The sequence below is a fragment of the Oratosquilla oratoria genome, chromosome 30, assembly GCF_046742065.1.
Source record: "Oratosquilla oratoria isolate Oo_2021 chromosome 30, ASM4674206v1, whole genome shotgun sequence".
Lineage (NCBI taxonomy): Eukaryota > Metazoa > Arthropoda > Malacostraca > Stomatopoda > Squillidae > Oratosquilla > Oratosquilla oratoria.
The window spans coordinates 34964553-34988615 of NC_134806.1; the positions used below are offsets into that span (position 1 = coordinate 34964553).

At 38.8% G+C, this 24063-nt stretch overlaps 1 protein-coding gene across 1 annotated transcript in view; it reads right to left on the reverse strand.

Annotated features, from left to right (window-relative positions):
- Oseg4 (intraflagellar transport protein Oseg4) overlaps positions 1-23943 on the reverse strand; it is an 86619-nt gene extending 62676 nt beyond the window's left edge. The window contains exons 1-8 of the mRNA XM_076212764.1: positions 23789-23943; positions 19192-19303; positions 16845-17011; positions 16547-16649; positions 10522-10682; positions 9669-9834; positions 9317-9465; positions 981-1199 (exon numbers count right to left, since the gene is read on the reverse strand). Coding sequence (XP_076068879.1) covers positions 981-1199; positions 9317-9465; positions 9669-9834; positions 10522-10682; positions 16547-16649; positions 16845-17011; positions 19192-19303; positions 23789-23812 — 1101 coding nt within the window. The 5' untranslated portion in view covers positions 23813-23943. The remainder of the gene's footprint in view (positions 1-980; positions 1200-9316; positions 9466-9668; positions 9835-10521; positions 10683-16546; positions 16650-16844; positions 17012-19191; positions 19304-23788) is intronic.
- Positions 23944-24063: the final 120 nt, after the last annotated feature.

The window sequence follows — 24063 nt, forward strand, 5'->3', positions numbered from 1 at the left end:
GGAAGGAAAGAGAGGGAGAGAGAGAGAAAGAGAGAGAGAGAGAAAGAGAGAGAGAGAGCAGAGAGAGAGGGGAGGCAGAGAGAGAAAGAGAGAGAGGGGGAAGGAGAGAGAGAGAGAGAGAGAGAGAGATATGTAGGAAGAAAGAGAATGAAGATATGAAACATCAGGTAAGAATAACAGGCTCAAATAGGACAGGTAATGAAAGTATGAGGTATTTTTTTTTTGTCAGGGATATTGTAGCTAAAAATAAGTACAATATTTGTAGGTTGGAAAGGAATTCACATTATTTCATAGATGGAATGGAAAGAATACAAATTGGCAAATACTACTGGAATTACAGAACTTCGTTATACATACATATACCGAAGGCTTTTTTCCCCTTACAAGGGAGGTAGTCAAAGTCCATTCCCACCCATTTCATCCCCACTTACTCCACTCCCATTCACCACCCCTCCTCTTTTCTTGGCTCCTCCTGGATGACAGGTCATCCCTGGACCTCTTGGTCATGGTCACTCTTATATACATGAGTACAAATTCAGCCTTATTGGTTTGCAGTACTAGCCTATTTTCTATGAGATGGTGCAGTACCATTGTGGTTTAGTCTGATTTGGTAAAGTTGTATGGATGATAACATTTGTATGTAGAGTTGTATGTGTGTTGGAACAGCCATGGTTGTAAATAGTCTGAAACCAGTGTAATCAGCTCAACCATTCTGAATAAGAACTAGGAATGAAATGTGATACTGGTTTACTGCACATGTGATGTGTGCCATTACACAAATTGGTTGGAAAACCATAAAAGGGAGACTAACAATGCTAAGCCACTTGTACTGGGCCACTCATGAATGTCAGGAACACTACCTACACCACCATGTATGACATAGATTGTCTTAATTTTTAAATCCAAGAACTAATGTAAAACATCTTAAACTATATATTTCTATACATTTCAACAATAGAAGAAAATATCACAATCCAAACCTCATTGTTGCGTGTATCCCAAAACGTCACACAGGTCTCTGGTCTTTCAGGTTTTGTATAAGTATAGACAACAGTATTTGCAAAGTAGCACCATCGGTAATCTGGTCTAATATTAGCAAAGTAAATGAAGGAATCAACTGCCAGGGCAATACGTAGTGATCTCCCCTCCCAGGAGCAAGCTTGAATCTGCTTTCCAGGAACCTTAAGAGTTCGTAGATGCTGAAAAAATAAAGTCCAAAAAGCTCAGTTCTTTTGTCCATTTTTATTTTTTGCACCATTACAAAAAAAAAAAAAAAAAAAAAAAAAAAAAGTTAGTGTTATTATCCTTGTTTCATGGAGCATACAAAATTTATTTGAATGGTGATGTCTTAGAATATCAAACATGAAAATCAAAATATCCTTAGCAACTTGTATACAGTTGACTCAAATGGCCAGGAAGACTTGTAATGAAAGAAATTCCAGTAGAAATTGAAAGTATAGAAATCTTCTAGTACTACCTTTTGCATCTCATACTTGGTCACTCCACATTCACTACTTCCACCTCTGCCTTTCACACCTCTTTTACTAATCTTTCTTCACTAATTCTTTCCATGTGTCCAAACCATCCCAATACTCTTTCATCAACCCTATCTGCCATCTCCATGTCCATCCCCACTCTCCTCCTCACCTCCTCATTTCTCACTCTCACTCTATCCAACCCTGTAACCCATGCCATACTTCTTAGAAATTTCATATCAAACACTTTTAAACTTTTCTTCACTGTCTCTCTTAAATTTAATGTATCTGCCTCATAAAGTGCTGTTGGCATAATCATATATATGTATATATATATATATATATATATATATATATATATATATATATATATATATATATATATATATATATATGCATGCAAAATTGACCACTTCCCAGTGTTTACTCTTGCAATATATATATATATATATATATATATATATATATATATATATATATATATATGCAAAAGTGACCACTTTCCCAGTGGTTACTCTTGCAATATATATATATATACATATATATATATATATATATATATATATATATATATATATATGCAAAAGTGACCACTTTCCCAGTGGTTACTCTTGCAATATATATATATATATATATATATATATGTATATATATATATACACACACACACACACAGGACTTGGTGGGAGAATGAAATTATGGACTTAAGAAATTATATCATAGGATTAAGGGAATGCTTAGCACAGGCGAATCACGAAATCTCTGATCTAAGAAAACCTAACTTAGATCTCACAAACGAGATCAAAGAAATGAAAAGGGATATAAATGAACTGAAGAATGATAATGAAAAGAAGAAAACTAATGAAAATAACAGCAGCGATAATTTAAAGATAGAGGTGAACAACAGATTACATGAGTTGTCACAAAAGATTGAAGAGAATCTAGGTGAAGAAAGTATTCAGAAAATTAAGAAGTGGAAGGAAAACATCGAAAACAAGGAAACTGCTTTTAAAGAAATAGTCAAGCAACAAATGCAGGATAATGCAAAAGACACAATTATCAAAGTGATTAATGAAAAAGCAAACTGGGTCAGGGATACAGTAGATAGGAAAAAATGTATTGTGGTCTATGGACTAAAAGAAAAACAGGGATTGGCGAGGTACATGAGAGAAAAAGAAGAAAAAGAGACAGCAGTAGAAATTCTAAATGAAATTCAGGGGTGGGGGAAAGATTCAAGCATAGACTTAGAAGAGACACACAGAATCGGTCGCTACTCTAAAGATAGAAATCGACCTCTAAAGATAAAATTAAGGTCACAGATGGTAGTAGAAGACATCTTTGAAAAAGTAGGCAATTTGGCAAAGAGTGAAAAGTACAATAAGATATGGATAAAAAGAGAAATGAGTACTGAGGAATTAGAAAAAGAAAAGTCACTAAGAAAAGAAGCAAAGGAAAAAAACTTGTTGAGAACGGAGACAGAATGCAAAGAATTCCATTGGAGAGTAATCGACATGAGATTGAAACAGTGGCACATCAAAACGAAAAAACCAAGGACAGAAAAAATTATGGAGAAGGAAGAAAATTAAAAGTGGCCTATACTAACATTGACGGATTAATTTCAGGTCTGAACGAACTCAATGATTATCTGTTAGAAGAAAAACCAGACATAATGGGAATTGTAGAGACTAAACTAAGAGGAGAAATACCATCTATTGATATTGGACAAGGGCTATACAATTACTGGATAAGAAACAGGGACAAAAAGCAGGGAGGGGGAATCATGTTCTTGGCCAAGAAAGACCTAAACGTGACAAAAATTGCAGAGGGCAAAGGTAATGTTGAACTGATCATAATAAAAGTCGAAGGCAAGAATATGAAAAGTAGAAAGTTTGTGGTGACCTATGTGCCCCCAAGAACGAATGCTTGGAAAGAAAACGAACACACAAAAATGCTAGAAGATACAAGAAAATCACTGAGATACTAATGGGTAAGGGTAACCTAGTAATTATGGGAGACTTCAATTGCAAAGAAATTTGTTGGGACAACATGACAGTACGAGGAGATGATGTGTGGGGCAATGTACTGCTAGACATGACCATGGAGTACACAATGACCCAGTGGGTCAGTGAAAACACAAGGTACAGAAACAATGAAGAGCCATCAAAACTAGATTTAATATTTACAACGGAACCTGAAATAGTGGACAAAGTCCACTACAAGACACCAATTGGAAAGAGTGACCATGTACTCATCGAAACTGTACTAAAGGAAGAAATAGAGGTGAAGAGGAGCGAAAAGCATAGGAAAGGAAGATTGATGTACAACAAAACAGAATTTGCAAAACTAAAGACGTTCTTCCAGAATGCAAACTGGGAAAAATTCTATATGGAAGAGACAACAGTGGAAGAGAAATGGAACATACTGTTGGATAATTACAATGAAGGGGTAAACAGGCATGTACCAAGACAAAAGCGAGAGAGAGAGTACATTAAATGTTGGTTCAACAAAAGATGCAGTGAGGCAAAAGACAGAAGGGACAAAGCTTGGAAAAGGTGGAGAAAAGACAAAAAACAAAGCAAATGGCAAATTTATATAAACTATAGAAATGAGTATGTTAATGTGAGAAGAGAGGAGAAAAGGAACCATGAGAAGGATATTATAGATAAATGCAAAGATCAGCCCAAGCTATTCTACCGGTATGTAAATGGTAAACTTAAAACCAAACAGGAACTAGTGAAACTACGCCAAGGAAATATAGAATACACAGAAGAATTAGAGATGGCCGAAATCATGAGCAACCACTTTAAATCTGTCTTCACCAGAGAGGAAATACAAAATTGGGACGTAGATAATAACAAACATTCTCCCCACATGAGTGAATTTACAACATCACAAAAAGAAATATCAGAACATCTATCAAAATTGGACGTCAGAAAATCACATGGCCCGGATGGAATTGCAAATTGGATTCTAAAAGAATGCAAAGAAGAGCTAACAGACAAAATACACATCATAATAAATAGCTCACTCAAGGAAGGAAAGATACCTAATGACTGGAAAAATGCTAACATTGTACCAATATATAAAGGAGGAAACAAGGAAGAACCCACCAACTATAGACCAGTATCACTAACAAGCACTATAGCCAAAATTTGTGAGAAAATCATCAAGAATAGATGGGTAAAACACCTGGAAGATAACAACATATTAAACCCAAGACAATTCGGGTTCAGACAAGGTAGATCATGCACCACAAACTTGATATGTTTCTACTCAAGACTAATAGACATAGTGCAAGAAAGAAACGGATGGGCTGATTGTGCATTCCTAGACTTGCAAAAAGCATTTGACAAAGTACCACACAGAAAACTACTAAAAAAACTGGAACACATAGGAGGAATACAAGGGAACCTACTAAAATGGATGGAGGACTTCCTGACTGGAAGAAAGATGAGAGTAGTACTCAGAGAAAAATATTCAGATTGGAAAGAGGTGATCAGTGGAGTACCGCAAGGATCTGTACTGGCTCCAATAATGTTTGCTATCTATGTGAATGATATGGACGAGGGCATGAACTGTTACATGAGCTTCTTTGCTGATGATGCCAAACTGTTAAGGAAAGTAGAAACTGATAAGGACTGCGAAGCACTGCAAGAAGATCTGAACAGGGTATGGAACTGGAGTCAGAAATGGGAAGTGGATTTTAATACTAAGAAGTGTAGCATAATGGAGTTTGGAAAAAGCAAAAACAGAATATCAAGAAATTATACAATTGGAACCAAGGAAGTAAAGAAAGTAGGATCCGAAAAAGACTTGGGAGTTATTATCACAAACGACTTGTCCTATGACACACAGATTAACAAAATTGTCGGGGAGACTTACAACTTGCTAAGATCAATAAAAGTGGCTTTTGCTTACCTGGACGAAGACATGATAAAAAAAATTTTGGTTACATTGATAAGGCCTAGACTAGAGTATGCGGCGACATTGTGGTCCCCCAGTACCAAAAAGAACATAAAGAAAATAGAAAGAATCCAAAGAGCAGCTACAAAAATGGCACCTGCACTTGCAAACCTATCATACGAGGAGAGATTGGCTAAACTGGAGCTACCGACACTGGAGGAAAGAAGAGAGAGAGGAGACCTACTGACCATCTACAGAATCATGAAAGGCACAGAGATACTTGATAGAGAAGAATTACTAAACTGGGACAAGATAAACACAAGAGGACATGGAAGAAAATAAAGAAAACATAGCTATAGAAGAGAACTGAAGAAAAACAGTTTTCCACATAGAGTTTTAGACACTTGGAACAAACTGGATAATGAAATAGTAAGCGCAAAAACCATTCACGAGTTTAAAAGCAAACTAGACACTGAGAGATACAATGGCGGGACAACACGAGCATAGCTCCCCTTCCCCCAAAATACATACACATATACCAAGGCTTTTTCCCCCTTTCAAGGGAGGTAGCCAAAAAGGGAAAGGCATAAAAACACTCCCACCCATTTCATCCCTAAATACACTCCACACCCCTCCCACCCTCCCTCTCATCTGAGCACCTCCTGGATGACGGGTCATCCCTGCACCTTGCCCACCGCCCTGGGTCAGAAGCAGTATCGCAAGACACAGCACATCCACAGCAAGGCCGCTTCATTTAATCGGCGACCCCCCCTGCATATAAGGAGAGGACGGGGAGAAATCCCTTCGGGCTGCGTCAAAATTTACTCACACATACTACCTCACCCCCCACCCCCCCGCCCATTCCTCCTCATGCAATCACACATCATCCATATACAACCATTCTCCACTCACCTCTGTCTTCCGTCCTCTCCCTTCCTTCCTCAACAGACATTCCCCTCTTCCCCAAAGCCCCCTTCACCCCATCCATCCACCTCATCCTAGGATGTCCCCTCATGTTCACTCCCTCCACATCTGCCTTCCATACCTCTTTTACTAGTCTTTCTTCACTCATTCTTTCCATGTGTCCAAACCATCCTAATATTCTTTCATCAACCCTATCTCCCAGCTCCCTTTTCACCCCTGTTCTCCTCCTCACCTCCTCATTTCTCACTCTATCCAGCCTAGTAACCCCCACCATACTTCTCAGACACCTCATCTCAAACACATTCAAACTCCTTCTCTCTTCTTCTCTTATGTTCCACGTTTCTGCCCCATACAGTGCTGTTGGCACAATCACTCCTTCATACAGTCTCCTCTTCACATCCATTCCTAAATGTCTATTCCTCATTACACTCTTTAATCCACCAAGGCATTTACTCGCTTCTCTCAATCTACATTCTACCTCCACCTTCACTCCACCTTTTCCTGCTACACTTGCACCCAAGTATCTAAAACTATCCACTTCCTCCAGTCGCTCTCCCTTAATGTTCACTTCCAGTCTACTGCCACTTTCACCCCTTGTACATCTCATCACCTTACTTTTACCCACATTTATCTTTAGCTTTCTTCTATCACATACTCTCCCAAACTCTGCCACCAGCTTCCTCAATCCGCAAAATACAAACTAGGTAAATACAACTAGGTAAATACATATGCAAGAGTCACCACTTTCCCAGTGGTCACTCTTGTGTTGCTGAACCCGAGTTACTAGGGTTTCTTATTAGCATATATATATATATATATATATATATATATATATATATATATACATATACCAAGGCTTTTTCCCCCTTACAAGGGGGGGTAGCCAAAAAGAAAAAGGCATAAAATCATTCCCACCCATTCCATCCCTGAATACACTCCACACCCCTCCACCCTCCCTCTTATCTTAGCACCTCCTGAAATGACGGGTCATCCCTGCACCTTGTCCACTGCCCTGGGTCAGAAGCAGTGTCGCAAGACACAGCACATCCACAGCAAGGCCGCTTCATTAAATCGGCGACCCCCCCCCCTCTCCGTCCCCCCATTGCATAAAATGAGAGGACGGGGAGAAATCCCTTCGGGCTGCGTCAAATTTGCTCACACATACTACCTCACCCCCCATCCACCCGCCCATTCCACCTCATGCAATCACAACATCATCCATATACAACCATTCTCCATTCACCCCTGTCTTCTGTCCTCTCCCGTCCTTCCTCAACAGACATTCCCCTCTTCCCCAAAGCCCCCTTCACCCCATCCATTCACCTCATCCTAGGACGCCCCCTCATGCTCACTCCCTCCACATCTGCCTTCCACACCTCTTTTACTAGTCTTTCTTCACTCATTCTTTCCATGTGTCCAAACCATCCTAATATTCTTTCATCAACCCTATCTCCCAGCTCCCTTTCCACCCCCGTTCTCCTCCTCACCTCCTCATTTCTCACTCTATCTAGCCTAGTAACCCCCATCATACTTCTCAGACACCTCATCTCAAACACATTCAAACTCCTTCTCTCTTCTTCTCTTATGTTCCATGTTTCTGCTCCATACAGTGCTGTTGGCACAATCACTCCTTCATACAGTCTCCTCTTAGCATCCATTCCCAAATGTCTATTCCTCATTACACTATTTAATCCACCAAGGCATTTACTCGCTTCTCTCAATCTACATTCTACCTCCACTTTCACTCCACCTTTCCCTGCCACATTTGCACCCAAGTATCTAAAACTATCCACTTCCTCCAGTTGCTCTCCCTTAATGTTCACTTCCAGTCTACTGCCACTTTCACCCCTTGTACATCTCATCACCTTACTTTTACCCACAGTTATCTTTAGCTTTCTTCTATCACATACTCTCCCAAACTCTGCCACCAACTTCCTCAATCCCTCCTCCGATCCTGCCACAAGCGCAGTGTCGTCCGCAAACAACAACTGGCTCACCTCCCACTTTTCTCCATTTTCTTTAACCATCTCCAATCCCTTGCCCACTACCCTTGCATTTACCTCTCGCACCACCCCATCCATGTACAGACGCTCCTCTACTTACGTTCATTCATTTTACATTTTTTCGATTTTACGTTTGAACTGACTGTAAAAAAAATTGTAAAAAAAAAAAAATTTGAGTGAATTTTTTAGTTTAGCGCGCTCTCCGTAGTTCAAACAATACTTGCGCATGACGCTGCGTCCATTGTTTACATTTCACAAACGATAAACTGATAATGCCTAGCCAGGAGATGCTCAGATGAGAGGAAGGGTGGGAGGGGTGTGGAGTGTATTTAGGGATGAAATGGGTGGGAGTGTTTTTATGCCTTTCCCTTTTTGGCTACCTCCCTTGGAAGGGGGAAAAAGCCTTGGTATATGTATGTATGTATGAATTTAATTTATTTGAAATTAATGATATTATTTTACAATGTTATGTGTATAATTAATGATTTAGGGGTGTTTTATAAGATACGGTAATAGAATTTACAGATGTATAGTACAGTAACAACTTACGTTCATTTTCAACTTACGTTCGGCCTTTCGGTACGTAACTAAAACGTAAGTTGAGGAGCGTCTGTATAAGTTGAACAGCCAGGATGACTGACACATATATATATATATATATATATATATATATATATATATACATATACATATATATATATACATATATATATATATATACATATATATATATACATATATATATATATACAATCACCCATTCTTTTCAGAGCTTCTATACTTTCATCCAAGTCATCAATGCAAAAGTACACAAAACACTTTAACTTCAATTTTATTTTGATATTCTATCAGTTCTTCCACTGAGTAAGCAACACTAAATATAATTTTTATCCCTACTGTTTCAAGAAAGTTTCACAACTTGAGCAATAAAAGAAACAGTCAGTCCTTCATAGACAAAGTAGAAAAATATCAACTCCCCCCTTATGCATGAACAACTCATAAGAAACTTACCTCACCAAAAGGTGTGTAAAACTGCACAACATTGCAATCCTTCTCACCCATGCCTGACAGCTGCAAAGTACCTGCTACAGCAATGACATTACCATTGTGGTTCCACTGACACGCTACCACTGTCATGCCAGTATCTATTAGGATTGGTACTGAAACAAGATATACTTCCTCACTCATCTAAAAAGAATCATATATCTAATATATATCTTAATTATTTCAAGCACTCTTTATATCATATATCTATCAAATTTATTAAACATTTGTTTTTATAATAAATTTTTAATCTTTCATTGTTAAAACTTACAATACAAAGATCATGCAAAATGCAGTGCAAAAATTAGGATAAACTTACAATCATCACTCTCATTTCTCATTATTTGCATTCGACCATTATCGTAGCAAATGGCTAAGGTTGGACAGTCAGGTTCAATATAGCCATGTTGACCATTGTACCACATCAAACCAACTACAAAAGCACCAGTGCCAACATGTGCCAAGCACTGAATGTTCACTCGTGACTATGAAAGAGGGGATAAATAAAAACTGGTAAACTGTATGAAGAATGTGGGATTAACAATACAAGTTATCTAATTAATAGACTTGCACTTTTAGTTCAAAAGCACTAACAACAACTTTCTGAAGTTGTTTTCTCTTAAAGCTCTACCAAGAAAGTTACTCTAATTCATTGCACTTTGGGTCCAAAGTGGTGGTCCTGCAAGACAGATATTGGAGAAGGATAAACTTTCCCACTGATAGTCTCTAAAATCCATCCACACCTTCATTACTCAGATGCAGCCCCAGGGGATTCACACTCAAGTCTGAATTTGGATCATGATCTTTACCAATGTCTGTTTTTTTTTTCTTTTTTATTTCCCAAATAAAAGGTGTGGATAATTAGTGACTCATCTCCTACTAGCTTGTGGCAAAGAAAAAGCCTTACATTTACACAATAGACAACGATCCAACATTACTTCCTGAAGAATTCAATGGGAGGTCCAAAGGACCTGCCTACTCCCATGGAGCCACAAGTTTGCAAGCAGAAATTTTTGAGGTAACAATTGACTGATCTAAATCTTGAAGTCTATATCAGGCAAATGGCACCCCTTCAGCTGAAAAAAGGCCTGTTAATTGACAGAAGAAAATAAGTAATATGATACTACCCAATAATACTTTATCCCAGCCACACTATAACTAAAGAAACTTACCACAAATCCACCAGTGTTGTCATACACATGAACTTCTCCATTTTGCAAAGAGAAGAGAAGGAGACGAGAGTCTGGGGACCACTCCACTCCTGCTAAATGCTGTCCCTTCAGTTCCTTCCCCCATATACGATTGCCATCCACACTACCCACAATAACAGCCCCTGAAAAGTGAACCAGTCATAAAATGTAAATAATAGTTTATTCAGAGTATGGTCATTCTTTGCCCAGTATCTACTTCACAAATGCAGTTTAACTTAATTCTCTACATAGTCCATGATACACTAGATCTTTTCCCTATGAAACATGGCCAGTAAATATAAGGGGTCTTAATTATAGGAGGTAAAGGTGAGGGCAATGGGCATGGGACTAGAGATTGTTAAAGAAAATGGAGAAAAGTGGAAGGTAAGCCAGTTGTTGTTTGCTGATGACACAACACTTATGGTAGGGTCAGAGGAGGGATTAAGGGAGTTAGTGATAAAGTTTGGGAAGGTATGTGATAGGAGAAAATTGAAGGTAAATATGGGTAAAAGCAAGGTGATGAGATGTACAAGGGTAGAGGATGGCAGTGAGTTGGAAGTAAGTCTAAAAGGAGAGAGGCTGGAGGAAGTGGATAGCTTTAGGTATTTGGGGTCGCATGTGGCAGGAAAGGGAGGAATGGAGGTGGAGGTAAATTGTAGATTGAGAGAAGCAAGTAAATGCCTTGGGGGATTAAAAAGTGTTATGAGAAATAGGCAACTGGGAATGGATGCAAAGAGGAGATTGTATGAAGGGGTGGTTGTGCTGATGGCATTGTATGGGGCAACTTGGAATTTAAGAGAGGTTGAGAGGAAAAGCTTAAATTCGTTTGAGATGAAATGTCTGACAAGTATGGTAGGGGTTACTAGGTTGGATAGTGTGCAAAACTAGGAGATGAGGAGGAGAGTGGGAGTGGAAGAGATGGCAGATAGGGTTCATGAAAGATTATTAGGATGGTTTGGACACATGGAAAGAATGATAAAATATTAGTAAAAGAAATGTGGAAGGCAGAGGTGGGGGGAGTGAACTTGAGGGGATGACTGAGGATGAGATGGATAGATGGGGTGAAGGGGGCATTGAGCAAGAGAGGAATGTCTGTTGAGCAAGGATGGGAGAAGACAGGATATAGGAATAAGTGGAGAATGACTGTGTATGGATGATACTGTTATGCAAGAAAGTGATGGAGGATGGGGTGGTAGGCGGTGCTTATATGTAAATGATATTTTAACCTCTTCACTCTGGGGCACATCGCATTATAAAAAATAAAGTCAGTGCTCAATCGTTCGTTCTCTTTCACCCGTGAATTTTGATAACCATAGAAAATATGATGAAGCCAGTTTACAGAGAATGTAGGTTACATAGGTACGACTACAATAAATATAATCAAGACGCCGACGTCGGCATCTTCGCGTACCCACTTGCTCCTCATGACGCCTACGTAGGCATCACCGTATGGAAGTGGTTAATGCAGCCCAAAGTGATTTCTTCCCATCTTATATTTTTCTGCATAAGGGGACGGAGAGGGGGGGTCACTGATTAAGTGAAGAGGCATTGCTGGGGATTTACTGATTTACTCTGCCTTGCTGCATTGCATTTGACCCAAAGCAGTTGGCAGATACAGGAATGACCCACCATCCATGAGGAGCTGAGATAGGAAGGGTGGAAAGGGTGGTGAAAGGGAGTGCCTCTGACTTAGCTACCTCCTTTACAAGGGGAAAAAGCTTTTGGTATATAGATAATATATATATTATATATATATATATATATATATATATATACAATGTCACTGCAGTTACAAAGTCAAATGACTAAGGAACACTACATCAGTTTTCTACACTTATGTGGTTTAACTGCATGGTTTCTAGGTCCAATCTAGAGACCAAGTACTGACCCTTTGAGGGCTATACTTCTTTGTGGAAGTAGAGTTTGTGTGCTGTTTTGTAATCTGGTGATGTTCTTGAGTTGATTGAGAGTCAGTGGTGCTCTTTTGAACTTCCATCCAACCACTGTCTTTGTCCCTATCAATAGGGGATCCTCTTGCAGGCACAGCACAGAAAAACAACATACACTGCAACTACTTATATAACACTCACTGCATCAAGCTCTGAAGACCTTCAGCTTTTGAGTTATATAATTTCTTTATTGCCTCTTTTGTCTCTTTAGTTGTAAAAAGTGGGGGTGATTTCAGTGTCAGGTTTGATTTTATGTATTTCTTCAATTATTTTCATGTTTTCTGGTATTATGGACTTGAACCTAGTTTTGTACACTGGATTGCTACTTTAATGATGATGTTTTACACTAAGTTGCACCAACTGCTACATGAGTGGTACATACAGACATACATATATCAAAGGCTTTTTCATCCCTTACAAGAGGAGGTAGCTAAAAACCAAAGGCATAAAATCCACTCCCACCCATTCCATCCCTGTTACTCCACTCCCATTCACACCCCTCCCTCCTGCTTATCTTGACTCCTCTTGGATGATGGCTCATCCCTGCATCTCACCCACCACCCTGGGTCAGAAGCAGTGTCACAAGATACATCACATTTACAGCAAGGCTGCTTCAATAAATTGGCAAACCCCCCCCCTCTCTCCATCCCCTCATGCAGAAAAAGAGAAGATGGGGAGAAATCCCTTTGGCCTGTGTCAAATTATTTTTCACACATACTCCCTCACCCTCCATCCACTCCCTTTCATGCATCACAGTATCATCCATACACAAACATTTTCCATTCACTCCTATCTTCTGTCTTCTCCTGTCCTTCCTCAACAGACAATCCCTTCTTTCCCAATGCCCCTTTTACCCCATCCACCCTCTCATCTTTGGTTACCCACTAATGTTCACTACATCCACCTTGCCTTCCACACCTCTTTTTACTAATCTTTCTTCTCATTCTTTCCATGTGTCAAAACCATCCCAATACTCTTTCATCAACCCTATCTCCCAACTCCCTTTTTCTCCTCCTCACCTCCTCATTTCTCATTCTATCCAGCCTAGTACATACATACATATACCAAAGGCTTTTTCCCCCTACATGGGGGGGTAGCCAAAAAGAAAAAGGCATAGAAACCACTCCCACCCATTCCATTTCCCATATATTCCACTCCCCTCCACTCTCCCTCTTATCTTGGCACCTCCTGGATGACGGGTCATCCCTGCATCCTGTCCACTGCCCTGGGTCAGAAGCAGTGTCGCAAGACACAGCACATCCACAGCAAGGCCGCTTCATAAATTCGGCGACCCCCCCCCTCTCCGTCCCCTCATGCAGAAAAGGAGAAGACGGGGAGAAATCCTTTCGGGCTGCGTCAATTTTTTTTTTTTTTTTATACATACTTCCTCACCCCCATCCCCCACCCACTCCCCCTCATGCATCATAGCATCATCTATACACAACCCCTCTCCATTCACCCCTATCTTCTGTCCTCTCCCGTCCTTCCTCCACAGACATTCCTCTCTTTTGTAATGCCCCTTTCACCCCATCCATCCATCTCATCCTAGGACGCCCCCTCATATTCACTCCTTCCACCTCTGCCATCACGACATCTTTTAATAATCTTTATTCACTCATTCTTTCCATGTGTCCAAACCATCCTAATACCCTTTTATCAACCCTATCTCCCAGTTCCCTTTCCACCCCTGTTCTCCTCATTTCTCACTCTATCCAGCCTAGTAACCCCTATCATACTTCTCAGACATTTCATCTCAAACACATTCAAACTCCTTCTCTCTTCCTCTCTCATGTTCCATGTTTCTGCCCCGTACAATGCTGTTGGTACAATCACTCCTTCATATAACCTCCTCTTAGCATCCATTCCCAGATGTCTATTTCTCATTACACTTTTCAATCCACCAAGGCATTTACTCGCTTCTCTCAATCTACATTCTACCTCCACCCCCACTCCTCCCTTTCCAGCCTAGTAACCCCTATCATACTTCTCAGGCACCTCATCTCAAACACATTCAAACTCCTTCTCTCTTATGTTCCATGTTTCTGCCCCATACAGTGCTGTTGGCACAACCACTCCTTCATATAATCTCCTCTTAGCATCCATTCCCAAATGTCTATTTCTCATTACACTTTTTAATACCCCAAGGCATTTAGTTGCTTCTCTCAATCTACATTCTACCTCCACCTCCACTCTTCCCTTTCCTGCCACATTCACATTCAAGTATCTAAAACTATCCACTTCCTCCAATCTCTCTTAATACGCACTTCCAGTCTGCTGCCACTTTGTCTCCTTGTACATTTCATCACCTTACTTTTACCCACACTTATCTTCAACTTTCTTCTTTTGCACACCTTTCCAAACTCTGTCACAAAAAAAACTTCCTCAATACCTCCTCTGATCCTGTCACAAGCGCAGTGTCATCAGCAAACAACAACTGACTTATCTCCCACTTTTTCCGTTTTCTTTAACCATCTCCAATCTCTGACCCATTACCTTTGCATTTACCTCTCACACCACCCCATCCATCTATAAATTGAACAGCCAAGGTGACATAACACATCCCTGGCGAAGTCCCACCTTTACCTCAAACCACTCACTCTCTCCATTCCTGATTCTAACACTGGCTCTACTCATCAAATCATATATATACCAAAGGCTTTTCCCCCTTACACGGGGGGTAGCCAAAAAGAAAAAGGCATAGAAATCACTCCCACCCATTTCATTTCCCATATATTCCACTCCCCTCCACCCTCCTTCCTATCTTGGCACCTCCTGGATGACGGGTCATCCCTGCATCCTGTCCACTGCCCTGGGTCAGAAGCAGTGTCGCAAGACACAGTACATCCACAGCAAGGCCGCTTTATAAATTCAGCGACCCCCCCCTCTCCGTCCCCTCATGCCGGAAAGGAGAAGACTGCGTCAAATTTTTTCTCATACATACTTCCTCACCCCCCATCCCCCATCCACTCCCCCTCATGCATCACAGCCTCATCTATACACAACCCTTCTCCATTCACCCCTATCTTCTGTCCTCTCCCGTCCTTCCTCTACAGACATTCCTCTTTCATTACCCCGTCTGGGGTATTGGCTGCATGTTATTGTGGCAAAATAGCATGCAGTTGATACTTTAGGGTCTATATGGGGCACCCCTACGGACCAGAGCCACACATAATTTTGTCTGTGATAGAGGAAATCTCTGTACATAGAAAAATGATGACACTTTTATACTACGACTGTCCCTCCGTTATGCTGTCCCCCAACCCCTTGTTACTGTCCTGTACCATTTCTCTGAATATTCATTTCCTTTTTTTGCCTACCCTGTGGTGGGGGAAAAGCACACTGCCACCAAGTAAAAGGTGACAAAAAAGGGACGGGGGATGGGATTAGAAGTCCTACTACCTGTAGCCCCAAAAGGGGACATTCCTAAAAAAGAAAGAAAAGAAAGAAAAGGCACTGGCTCTACTACTCTTGTAAAACCTCTTGACTACTCTTAACAGCTTTCCCCCTATCCCATATATCTGCAATACCTCCCACAGTGCCTTCCTATCTACCCTGCCATCAGCCTTTTCGAAATCCATAAAGGCCCAAAAAACATCCTTTCCCTTTCCTAAAGCTTTCTCACATATCTGTCTTACCACAAAAAGCTGATCCAAGCAACCCCCACGTGTCCTAAACCCACACTGTTCACAACCATTCTCCACTTACACCTATCTCTTGCATTCTCTCTTCCCTGTTCAATAGACATTTTCCTTTTACAAAAGGCCCACTTCACCCCATCCATCCATCCATCTGATCCTTGGTTTTCCCCTCAAGTTCACTCCATCCACCCAAAAATAAAGTGCATCATTTTCAAACTGAAAGCATGGATTTTGTAAGGAACATAGCACTTACATGGTAGGTGATGTCACATGCCATACTGCAACCCAGGGATTAGTGCTTCCATTGGATGAAGTATTTATTTTTCATAGATATCAAGATACAAACTCCTGAATGACATAGTAAGTTTCATCAGAAAATTTATAAAAAAAAAAAGCAACCTGTAGAGTTGACACACTTACCATCTTCATATACTATACAAATCTTCTGGCCATCACTGTTCCAGGCCATCCCACGAACAACAGATTTATTTCTATTGTTTATCATTTCTTCATACCAGGAACCCTGCAATACACCAAGAATAAGGATAAATGAAATTCAGACCCTAGACAAAAGAATTATGAAATCTTTGGTGTATATATCTGTAAACTAGATTTGCTTCTCTTAAAACATGTTTAAAGAAATGTACATATAAATTCTTATTCAAAATATATCACAGATGTCAACTAACGAAAGTAGTCAGCTAAATAAAATGCTGACCTTATAAAGCATCCATACGATGATGAGACCATTTTGATCCGAGGAAGTGAGTTTTTGATGTGAAGAATTCCAAGTAACTACTTGGATCTGCCCTGAATGTCCTTCAAGAGTTTGATTCATGGAGAGATTGGATGGAGCTGCAAGCCCCTTCACCTTGTTGTCCTTACCTGACAAATTTATACTGGAGTTAGTAATGTTTTGAGCATTCTTTCTGTATTTCACAAAAAGAAGTTCTAGTCTTCTGACACCTTACATAATCATACATACAGACCAAAAGGATTTCCCCCCTGATAACAGGGGTGACTGGGCCAAAGTATACATCCAGCCTACACCTATTTAATACCAATTCATCATCTTTCCCAATCAAATCATCAGTTGCCCCTGGTCTCTCTTGCAGAAGACTGTAGGTCTTAAGGTAACCAGCAACAGCCTACAGATGGGACCATAAATCACTTAGGGAAGAGATATTGTGTTGTTGTCTGGGGATTGCTAGGGTGAGACATTGGAGCATGATGTGTTCTGTGTCTACTTTGTGATGCTTGTATTTGGAGTACTTTGAATCTGTGGCAAGGCCTATTTTGTGTTTGTATTGTTTTAATGCTGAATGGTGTCCTGAGCACAGGCATGCCAATGTGGTTGTCTGGTGGGAGGGTTTTCTATGTGAGGTTTATGTCTAGGGATTGTTGTTGGAGTATCAAGTTTGGCAGTCTTTTTTGAAGGGTTTGTTTAATAATCTGGGTGTGTATGTGTTTCTGTGTGGATGTTTTGTATGGTATAATAAGTTGTTTAGATGTTTGAGTATTATAGTGTCAAGGGTGTGTGATGTTTAGGGTTCTAGGATAGAATTGTGTTCCTGTCATTTTCATGCAGTGTTCTATTGGGAGGATTTTTGTTTCTATGTTTAGGTGTCCAATATGGGTGGTTTAGGTTCATCATGTTATTACTCTCAGTGCTCCAGTCTGAGAAGTTTGTAAATTGTTTGTGCTTGTCTTTCTGATTGTTAGGAACCATGTTGTGAAGGTGTAGTCAAGGGTGGTTCTTAAGAATTGCTTGTAGATGGTTATTAGAGTTTCATCTGTTGTCCAAAGTCAATGCTAGTAATGGATTTTAATAGGCTTGTTTTCTTGTTGATATCTGCTGTCAGGGCTTTGATATATAGGGTGAAAGTCATACGAGCACCAAATGTGAGGCCTAAAATTATTTTACTCTTTCCAAGTGGAAGGATTTGATATTTCAATTTTACTATATATATATAAATAGTGGATTAGTGCCAGGAATAGAGCTAAGAGAGCACTAGGTTTCACTACTAGGACAATTACAAATAAAAGTGCAGATGTGGTTATCAAATTTTATCTGGCATAAGTTAGACCATCCTTGACTATACAGTACAGTTTTGGTCTCAGTCCTATAGAATGGATATCAATTCACTAGAATCAGTACAGAGGAGAATGATCAAAATGATACATGGGTTCAGAAATTTACCTTAGGAGGACAGGCTTAGGCACCTTAATTTACACTCTCTGGAAAGATGCAGTATGGGGTGACCTGATAGAGGTGTTCAAGTGTATTAAGGGCTTTAACAAGGGGAAAGCAGACAAGATCATTATATTAAGATAACAGGGCAGGACTTGCGGGAATGGATTTAAATTGGACAAATTTAGACTTAAGAAGGAAATTGGCAAGAACTCGTTTACTAATAGATTGGTCAACGAATAGAATAGACTTAGTAACTATCCAGTGAATACTGAAGCTACTGGTTGTTTTAAGATAAGATTTAACAACTTTATGGATGTGGATGATAGGTGGTAATGGACATGGAACTGCCTAGTGTAGGCCCTATGGTCTCTTGCAGTCTCCTTCATTCTTATGTTATTATGTCTCTCTTAAACTCAACGTCTCTGTTCCATATATGGTCTTCTCTTTGTATCCATTCCCAGATACAATTTATCCTTGAGTTATAGTCAAATTTTTATACCATTTATTAATCTAAAATTAGGAATTCAACTCACTCATGTGTTATTTTCTAAGTGATAAAATTCATGATTCGATTGAGTAAAAATTAAACAGTTAAGAGCTAGATCACTATACAAAATAATAAAGAACAAAAGAAAAAAAATTGTCTAAAATAAGTTTCCACAGCACCAATAGCATAGTGTTTGAGCTTGTAGTCTGGGTTGAGCTCACCACAGACCCCTATAGTTCAAACCTTCCGCACTCAGAGCTATGGAGATTTGTTTTGTAGTCCAGATTTACTATAATGGTAACCTGTTTCTTTATTAACAATCTTACCAAATATACAACCTGTTTCTGTAGTTTATCCATAAATAACTGAGATTTGAAATTTTACCTGCTTCAAGTTTAAGAACTTTAAGTAGGCCATCATCTCCTCCACAAGCAATATAGCCTTGCTCCTTATTCCATCCAACACATCTTAGTTTTGTGTTGTTTGGGATGGCAATCTGAAAACAAAGTTGAGTAACTAGAATGACATTTCTCTTTCTCACATCTCACACACAGACATTTTGCAAATAGAATTACTATTAAGTATAGAACTCCATAAAAAATATATATATATACACAGTGGAACCTTGGATAACAACTTAATGTGTCCCATGACTTCATTCTTGAATTGAAATGTATGCCACTTTTAGTTTCATATTTCTTCTCTTTTTTGGTTTAAGTTTCCATTTTTTTGGTGTACCATTTTTTCAGTCTCAAGTCCAGCACTCTCCAAAAAAACCTCGTTTTTTCCGTCTCTGTTCTTTTCTCATTTCTATCATTGGTTTCAATTCTGAGAACTTTGTCTTTCTCCTTTTCCTCATCATTCATTTCCTCTTTTATCCATATATGTTTCAATTTCTTGCTGTTTGCCAATTTAACTACTTTCAATAATACCTCCTCGGCTATCATTTAAGTTCTTAGTTTTATTTTCAGAGGTCTATATTGTTTTTCTTTTAAATATTTGCCTATTCTGTGGATCTTGTCAATTTCCTTATCAAAAGTTTGCCCTTCATCCTGCATTTCTTTCAAAATTTCCTTAGCTATTTCCTTCTCCTCCTTTTCTCTCTGGTATTTATACATATCATGTTTTTCCTGGATACCATGGACCACAAGGCACTTACCATTGTCAACTGTATCTATTCCCCAATTTTCCTTTTCTTTAATTGCTTTCATAACTGTTTCGTTTGTATTTTCCTCCATCTCCTTTTGTACTATTTCTCTAAAGGATATTTGTTTATTTTCCTGTTCTTGTTTCTATTTATTTTTTATTTCAAGGAGGTCTGTTTCTTTAACTGACTCTTCCACCTTTCCGGTCACTACTTGTAATTGCTCTTTGACCTCCTTTTTTAGTTCATTTTTATTTTTGTCCTCATTTTTCATTCTCTTGTTTTCTCTTTTGAGGATTTCAAGTTTGCTCTTTAGGTCACTTAATTCTCTAATCATTTGCTCATTACTCTTATGCAAAGTAATCAATTCCGTAAGTACAGCTCGGTAATCCAATTTTAAATCTATGATTTCTTCCATTAAGTCGTTTACTTCATGATTTCTTAATGCATTACTATATCTAACTTCTCTATCTATATCTAAGCTTTTCCCTATTTCACCTGATTTTCAGCTTGTTTCAATGTTTACGTATTACACTTTTATTTTCTATTGTTTATACATAACTTATTTCACACCTCCTGTATTCATGTGGAGCTAAGGTAAAAGGGGACAACAAATGAGTGTGGATGAGTGAAAGATGGGTGTATGCCTTGGCTGGGCCACCCACTCATATGGGGTAAAGGGCCTTTCAGTATATGACTAAAAATCAAAATGTGCTATCAATATTTGTTTATGATTATTTTTTATTAACAATTCACTTAATCAAATACATCTCTCATGGTCAAACAAGGAAAAAAGGTGAACCTGATTACCAACCAAAAATAATTGGTGAGTGATGTATCAATTTAAATAATCTAGAAATTCAATGACACTATCATTATTCATTCTTGGCGATTTATTATTCTAAAAATTGGTAATAAACCCCTCAAAAAATTCTGAAAAGATATATATATATATACATATATTAAAAAAAAGTTAAATGCTTTGCTATCTGAAACTCTTGCAAATACCAAATAGCATAGTTATTATTTGTCTGTATTCCCCTAATTGTGGTGTTCAGGAAAGGAGCAATGATCATTGGGTCCCATCTCCTACTTTCCAATTTATCATACCAACTTGGTCTATATTCTTAATTTATAGTTATCATATTCATGTACTGTTCAAGCTTAGGCTATATCACCTTCTAAGCCACTCCATATATCCATGCATCTATATGGAAACTATTTCTTCTCATTCTTTAGACTGATGATTTTATACTAAGAATGAATCATGGGGCAAAAATACAGTAGATTTCTTGTGAGTATAAATAAGAAATCCTGTATGTGTACAAGGAAAAAAGTACCTTATGAGTATACAAGTCAATTGTATTGAAATTCAATTGTTTATTTGGTCACAAAAACATGCAGATGGATCTGTTATGGACCTAAGATAAATTTTGGAGGCAGTGGAAAATGACACAAAGGGGGATATTGATGGCTACTAATGATGTTATTAGTGTTCACTGTTCAACACTATACAATATATATGTGGTCCTCAATTCCCATATTATTAAAATGAATGAAGAGGCAGTCAGAAAGAGAAGACCATATTGAGAAAATGATAAAGGTCAACAAGGATTCAGGCAGGGCCAATCCTATCTGCCACAGTTACTTCTCAACCTTGAGGCCATTCTAGAAGACATCACCAATAGCAACAAAGTTGACCATAGCCTTATTCTCCATACACTGAAACCCCATGGTATTGAAAGAAAACTTGGAAAGTGGATGCACAGTTTCTTGACAGGCAGGAAACAGTATCAGCCCAGGGATACCACTCAGATCCAAGTGGGGTAAAAATTGGAGTTCCACAAGGGATGAGAGCTAGGGCCTATCCTATTCCTAATAATGATCATAGGCTCCAGCACTCCCAAGCTACCTTACTTACTGATGATATGAAGGTGAGGAAGGTGAAGCAGAGGACTGAAACAGCAATGGTATGGCTCTCCTTCAAGATGATGTAAACCATCTACTGGAAAGGGCTGACACCAACAGTGTATATAGATGGGGTGAGATTTGAGCTAATGAACTATGACCCACAACAAAACAAAGCAGGGATGGAACTTTCTCACATCATATAAACCAGTGGTTCCCAAACTTTTTTTGGCTGTGACCCAAATCCAGATCTGGTGAAGATGTGGTGGCCCAAGCATCAAAAAGCAATTTTGAAAGTCTTCTTTTATTGAAAACACAAGTGTAGGGAAGCTTTTGATTGAAATTATTTTTTTCTAACAAAGCCTCGCGACCCATTCTTGAACACTTCACGACCCATGTTTGGGTCGCGACCCATTGTTTGGGAATCGCTGATATAAACAATATCATGCAAGCAGCCAGGAACCTAACAAGACAGGTCCTTAGGTATTAAAAAAAAAAAAAGACATGTATACTAATTTTTTGAAAGGCCTTGGCTCTCCCTAAGTTTGAGTTTTATTGTCAGCTCTAGTCACCAGAGAAAATTAGGGCTTTTCATCAAACTGGTATCCCTACAAAGGACCCTTAAAAGTAGAATTAAAGATCTCCAACATATGAATTACTGAAAGTGGCTGATTTGAAACTATACTCTCTACAAAGAAGAAGTAAAAGCTATCAGGTGATCCATGTATGCAAGATCCAAAATAGGCCCTTTTCCTTTTGTGGGGCTGGGAGTAAATACTATAACAAGAGGACGGCTGTGCTACAAGCTTACATCAAGAGAACAGAGGTTACAACTCAGGGTAACTTTTTAGAAGTGCACACATACGCAATATAGCAATAGAAAATTAATTATGTAAATTATAATATATCAATGTAATCTGCACTTTTTTCTTGACAGAAATCAATAACAAAAAAGTTGCTAAAACTGATTTACTAATGGATGAAGTCACAGCGGTTGAATGATACGCCATGTTTGTTTTAATAGATAGCCTACCGTGGTTGAAGAAATGAAAGGATGATAAATTCGTCTATTCTAACCTAACCTACCTAACCTATATTTAGTAATTCGGTACCTCAAATTCTAAAGATCATCCACGTCATCATCACAGAAGCTGATGGCCTGATTAATATTGTACCTTGGGCAATTAACAGTCAATGGCAGAACCCTGTGTTCTCTCATAAAGTCCAATGAAGCTCTATTGTCTTTGTAAAAGTGCTTATTAACATCACGTGGAGTTGGAGAACACCCACTCCACAACATGAAAACCATCATCTTACTGACAGTGACTGGACTGGACAAATGACATGGCGTCTTGACCGTCTCCTAGCAGCTTTGTTTGTTAGGTTTGCTTGTAGCAAGGTTTTTTTTTATCTATTTCTGCCAAGAAAATTGTATATTTAATATTAGGTTCATGTATTATTATTATAGTTTACAAAATTAATATTTAATTTTTTAATGTTATATTGCATAGGTGCACAACTAAAAAAAATACTCAACTCAGAGAATGACAACACTACTATACAAAAGTTTAACAAGAAATGGGGCTCATCTTTTCAACACTGTGTCAAAGGAAATACGGGAGCTGACACAGGTTACGATTGAATCGAGTCTCAAACGTCAGTTTGACAGATGGTATCATGGTTGGCAACAACACCTGACGATTCCCCCTACACCAATATACCCCAGCATTGCTAGAAACTCTCTTGCCGGTCTACTTAACACTGATGAAGCAAAGCTGCTTAGTCGTTGCGAAGGTTCACCTTAGTTGTATCCATTAAGGACGAAATTCTTCTGTCAAAGTAACTGATAACATTTGTCTGGATATATTATATCCATGTTTTATTTGTTACAAAACAAATGACTTGCAATTATAATAAATTAAGACATACCTTTTTGCTTAAGTAGATAAACATTTCTCATTTGAGGTAAAAGTTACTTTACATTAATTGAGAAATGTAGAAAAACAAATTTATTTTCTATGCCTCCTACCACTGCCGTTCACCCGACCCGCTAGTTAGAGGAATGTGCGTTAGTGCGATGTAAACAAAGTTCTCTGGATGAAAGAGATGAGACGTGCATGAGAACGTTGTTGGATATAAAGAAAATGTAAAATATATCCACCCATGACCTCTATATTCCAAAGATATTATGATCACAATGCAAA